Source organism: Cherax quadricarinatus, chromosome 21, assembly GCF_038502225.1.
Source record: "Cherax quadricarinatus isolate ZL_2023a chromosome 21, ASM3850222v1, whole genome shotgun sequence".
NCBI classification, from domain to species: Eukaryota; Metazoa; Arthropoda; class Malacostraca; order Decapoda; family Parastacidae; genus Cherax; species Cherax quadricarinatus.
Window position 1 is genome coordinate 24,370,330 of NC_091312.1, and position 6,000 is coordinate 24,376,329.

The window sequence follows — 6,000 nt, forward strand, 5'->3', positions numbered from 1 at the left end:
CCAGAGTAAAAAAAAAAAAAAAAAAAACAGGTTTTTCACTTCACATTCATTTGACTTCCTTAGTTGGTTGCTGTCTACCAGTCTACTACCTGGAATGTCACTGTTTGGAGCAGAATGAAAGTGTAGACACCACACACCTCTGACTAGCTGAAGTGAGGGCTGGCTAAGAAGCATATCTGTAATATATGTCAGATATGGCAAACAAATTATCAGTACAGTATTATACTTTATTGGTTTATCCTAAGTTAATATACATATAAGTTACTATACAAGACCATTGTAAAAATTTAAATAATAACCTGCTTTTAATTATACGTCATTGTTGTGCATTTTACACACGTGTTGTATATAACAACATATAAGTGTGATCATGCAAAAGAAGAAATAAACTTTGTCCAAATTATTAACCCAGGAGGGTTACTAAACCAAGAATGCCCATCACTGTGGCTTTTTTTCTTTGATGTCTTTTGGTCCTTTTCCCCAGGATGCAACCCCATAATAGATAAATAACTTTCAAGTACCTATGTACTGCAAGGTAATTTGGGCCAGGAATAAGTAGTTTATTCAGGTACAGGTCGGCCATCACTAATCGGGCAATCAGTTATTCGGTTCCATCAGTAATCCGGTACTAATTTCGGCTAGCATAATTTCAAATTTCATCATTATACTGACTCAGAAATTGTGCAGATGGTTGTAAATCCACAGCAGCAAGCCAGAGGAGAAAGCAGTGATGAAAATGAAGATGTAACAGAAAGTCTCTCTATTGATAGGTTAATTGAGTGTATTCTAACCTAACCACTCTGTAATCCGGCAAACTCACTAATCCGGCACACTACAGGTCCCAATGATGCCAGATAAGTGATGGCTGACCTGTATTAGTACACAAATACAATTACATACATTATCATACATAGCAGCGTATGTGTAGATTACCTAGGATAACTCAAAAAAGTCAGACAAAGTAACTTATTTCTATTGAGGTGTTGTAATATCTTATTTTTGAAACCTTAAAAAATAAAACAGCTAAGTGACTTAACTATGTGAAAAGCAGTTACAATAGATGTGATAGGAATAAGGTAAACTGAGTTATTTACACTTTCATATATAATAATTTTGGAATTACCTGGACTATATCTGAAGAGGGTTTCGAGGGTCACTATCCCCATGGCCCGGTCTGTGACCAGGCTTCATTGTGGATCAAGGCCTGATCAACCAGGCGGTTACTGTTGGCCGCACGCAACCTGATGTACGAACCACAGCCCGGCTGGTCAGGTACTGACTTTAGGTGCCTGTCCAGCACCTTATGTATGCTGGGAGGCAGTTGAACACTCTTGGGCCCCTGACACTTATTGTGTTGTCTCTTATCATGCTAGTGGCACTGCTGCTTTTCATTGGGGGAATGTTGCAGCATCTGCCAAGCCTTTTGCTTTCATAGGGAGTAATTTTCGTGTGCAAGTTTGGTACTAATCCCTTTAGGATTTTCCAAGTGTATATAATCATGTATCTCTCCTGTCTGCATTCTAGGGAATACAGGTTGAGGTTAGTGTTCCCAGTAACTGAGGTGTTTTATCGCAGTTGTGTGTGCCATGAAGGTTCTCTGTACGTTTTCTAGGTCAGCAATTTCACCTGCCTTGAAAGGTGCTGTTAGTGTGCAGCAATATTCCAGCCTAGATAGAACAACTGACCTGAAGAGTGTCATCATGGGCTTGGCATCCCTAGTTTTGCTAAAATTATTATAATAATTTTTAGCGCTGAACTCAAAAGGGTCATAGAGCACTGCAGGGAGGGATGGGCAAAAGTAGGAATGTGCGAAGGGTAAGTGTGAAGGGCAGTTATGGAAATTGTAATTATTCAAGATGAAATACAAATTACAGTATTATACATGCATTGTAATTAAAGAATTAAACTACCTATTATAGTCTTGAATTATTATATATTTGAATTATTAGAATATTCAAGGGGATATGTTAAACTTCTAGGGGTTAGTAACTTTGGTAAATAGAGATAATCAGGTTAGAACTGTGGGAGTTGGGTAACTCCCATGACTTGGATCAAGAGCCCTTCACCAACATCAAGGCACCAACAGGGATATAATCCCATGAAGGAGAATTAGGCAATGCTCTCTCTTCACACGTTGAGTGTCCGTAGTTCGATCCCCGGCAAGGGTAGAAACACTGGGCTTGTTTCCTTAAACCTTTTGTTTCTGTTTACCTAGCAAGCAAGTAGGTACCTGGATGTTAGTCAACTGGTGTAGGTTGCATCCTGGAGAACAAGACTGAGGACCCCAATGGAAAAAAGACAGAGTCCCTAGATGACGAACTGCTTTTCTTGGGTTATCCTGGGTGGCTAACCCTCCGGGGTTAAAAATCCAAACAAAATCATATCTTATCCCTGAAATGCCTAGGCATGCTAGAGGCCTTCCTTGTAATTAATATTTTACAATATGCAAACAATACATTGTAAGATTTGCAAGGAAGCAAACATTTATTATTATTATTATTATTAAGACGACCCCAAAGACCTCAGCTGAAATAACTCACTTTCTTTGACCTTCTTGGGTCATCCTATGTTAATTTACACATACGATATGTATGACAATTGCAACCATCCAAAAGTTGCCTAACTGTACCTAAATAAACTTATTTATACATATTAGTGAAGGAAGTTACTGTAATCCCACTGAATTTTGTTTATCGTAGCTCTCCGCGATTACCCTTCGTAACTCATAGTTTTTCTCACATTTAGAATACTTAAAAAGCTATATATATATATAAAATTAACCAATGGGTAAACCAATATAAGCTTCCTGAGTGATGATTTTAACAGCAATATACTTACGTGGCAAAAGATGGGTTCCATCTAACCTGGAATAATAATGACCAGTTTTTCCTCTCCCACCCCCCTATTCAGAGTAGAAAATGATACTTACGGGCACAACACCTTAAAGTAACTAATGCAAGCCTATTAAAAACGTGTGGCACGATTCATACTGACCATAAAACATACATTTATTGTTTGTTTTGCTTCAGAGATGCTTTGACGTGTCTGAGGTGACGTTCGTGAGCCGCCATGTGCACTCTGACGTCACTAACATGATGCCTTTACTTTCTTTATTATAATTATTATTAGTAGTAGTTATTGATGTAATAGTAAGTAAGTTTATTCAGGTATACACAAATACAGTTACATAGATTATCATACATATCAGCATATGTATAGAGAACCTAGGATAACCCAAAAAAGTCAGATTAACTTATTTCCATTGGGGTACTTTTAATACCTTATTATACTAGAAAGGAGATAGTATCTTATTATTATACTATAAAGGAGATATGCTAGGAATAAGGTAGAATGAGTTATTTATATTTACAAGTGTGTTAGCTAAAAAAAATAAAAAATCATTCTCCTCCCTTTCTGTCGCTACATTCATTAGGCACCCTTTGGCACTCTTCTTGAACTGGTTCATGCTATGACTGGCTTTGACATTTGCGGGTAATCTGTTCCATTCCTTTACTGTTGTACAATAAAAGGTGCTTGAAGCCTGGCCACTGACAGAACACAGAGAGTAGTCGTCAACAGAGTAAAGTCCGAGGCAGCTACGGTGAAAAGCTCTGTTCCACAAGGCACAGTACTAGCTCCCATCTTGTTCCTCATCCTCATATCCGACATAGACAAGGATGTCAGCCACAGCACCGTGTCTTCCTTTGCAGATGACACCCGAATCTGCATGACAGTGTCTTCCATTGCAGACACTGCAAGGCTCCAGGCGGACATCAACCAAATCTTTCAGTGGGCTGCAGAAAACAATATGAAGTTCAACGATGAGAAATTTCAATTACTCAGATATGGTAAACATGAGGAAATTAAATCTTCATCAGAGTACAAAACAAATTCTGGCCACGAAATAGAGCGAAACACCAACGTCAAAGACCTGGGAGTGATTATGTCGGAGGATCTCACCTTCAAGGACCATAACATTGTATCAATCGCATCTGCTAGAAAAATGACAGGATGGATAATGAGAACCTTCAAAACTAGGGAGGCCAAGCCCATGATGACACTCTTCAGGTCACTTGTTCTATCTAGGCTGGAATATTGCTGCACTCTAACAGCACCTTTCAAGGCAGGTGAAATTGCCGACCTAGAAAATGTACAGAGAACTTTCACGGCGCGCATAACGGAGATAAAACACCTCAATTACTGGGAGCGCTTGAGGTTTCTAAACCTGTATTCCCTGGAACGCAGGAGGGAGAGATACATGATTATATACACCTGGAAAATCCTAGAGGGACTAGTACCGAACTTGCACACGAAAATCACTCACTACGAAAGCAAAAGACTTGGCAGACGATGCACCATCCCCCCAATGAAAAGCAGGGGTGTCACTAGCACGTTAAGAGACCATACAATAAGTGTCAGGGGCCCGAGACTGTTCAACTGCCTCCCAGCACACATAAGGGGGATTACCAACAGACCCCTGGCAGTCTTCAAGCTGGCACTGGACAAGCACCTAAAGTCAGTTCCTGATCAGCCGGGCTGTGGCTCGTACGTTGGTTTGCGTGCAGCCAGCAGCAACAGCCTGGTTGATCAGGCGCTGATCCACCAGGAGGCCTGGTCACAGACCGGGCCGCGGGGGCGTTGACCCCCGAAACTCTCTCCAGGTAAACTCCAGGTAAACTGACTGTGGATACTACAAAGTTGTGTTCTTTCCCCCTAGTACTATGATTGCTTTGGTTCCCAGCTTTGACAAAATTGGCAGCAAGATATTCTGGACACTGTTTGTAGTAGTATAAGTAGTAGTAGTTGCAGCTGTAGTAGTAGTAGTAGTAGATGCAGTAGTGGTAGTAGTTGTAGGTGTAGTAGTCATATAATATTATTATTATAATTATTATTATTATTATGATTATTATTATGGTTTGTATAATACACCGGCCGTCTCTCATCAAGGTAGGGTGACCCAAAAAAGAAGGAACACTTTCACTGTGGAAAATACTGTATATATTTTCCAGAAATACAGTAGTTATATGTAAATAGATGGCCATACTGTATTTAAAAGAATTATATTATGGAAAATGGGAAACTGGACCTGCGCCTGCGCAGACCGGAGAGTCGCCATTGTTAATTTGAATTGGATACAACGTTAGTGCAATGGGAAGGAATTTTCGTGCTCTAGAGGTTATAATTGGGCTGACACCTCTCAAATAGGAGGCGAAATTGTTGGACGTGCATTCCTGCATAACTTGAGATATCAGACGACTGGACAAGACAGCTCCAGGAACCTCAGATAAGTCTTATGTAGTAACCTGGCCAGTGTTATTTTCATAGATAGACAGTGAGGTTTTCTGAGTATGATACAAGTTAATCTCTAGTTAAATTGGTGAGTGATATTAATGTGGAAAATACTGTATATATTTTCCAGAAATTCAGTATTTATATGTAAATAGATGGCCATACTGTATTTAATAATATTTATGTCATAGAAAACGGAAAACCTGCGTCTGTGTAGGAGACTCGCCATCTTGGGTTTTGAATTTGTATTAGAAACGTTGTAATGGGAAGAATTTTTCGTGCTCTAGAGGTTAAAATTGGATTGACACCTCTCAGATAGGAGGCGAAATTGTTGGATGTGCATTCCTGCATAACTTGAGATATCAGACGACTGGACAAGACAGCTCCAGGAACCTCAGATAAGCTCTCTAGATTTGTGTATAATTCTGGCCAGCATTATTTTCATAAATTTAGTTAGTGAGGTTTTTCTGAGTATGATACCACTTAATATCCAGTCAAATTGGTGAGTGATATTAAGATATATTTTCCTTCTGTTATGTATATGCGCAGGGCCGGATTACCGCATAGGCAAACTAGGCATTTGCCTAGGGCCCCGCGCATTTGGGGGCCCCGCAGTCCAAGGGGTTCAGGGGCTCATCCAAGACTGCGCACATGGTGCAAGTGCAAAGGGGTCCCTACCTAAAAAGTTCAAGTGTTTGTAGAGTAAAATTG

At 39.9% G+C, this 6,000-nt stretch overlaps 1 protein-coding gene across 6 annotated transcripts in view; it reads right to left on the reverse strand.

The window, feature by feature from the left end:
* Window positions 1-3,097, reverse strand: part of LOC128689101 (golgin subfamily A member 5) — a 67,924-nt gene extending 64,827 nt beyond the window's left edge. The window contains exon 1 of one of the 6 annotated variants that reach the window (XM_053777211.2): window positions 2,995-3,097. In XM_053777211.2, coding sequence (XP_053633186.1) covers window positions 2,995-3,004 — 10 coding nt within the window. In that variant the 5' untranslated portion in view covers window positions 3,005-3,097. Of the gene's footprint in view, window positions 1-137; window positions 190-2,838; window positions 2,873-2,929; window positions 2,953-2,994 lie in introns of those variants that run through there. The other 5 variants (XM_053777212.2, XM_053777210.2, XM_053777213.2 and 2 more) reach the window with 5 other exon arrangements.
* Window positions 3,098-6,000: the final 2,903 nt, after the last annotated feature.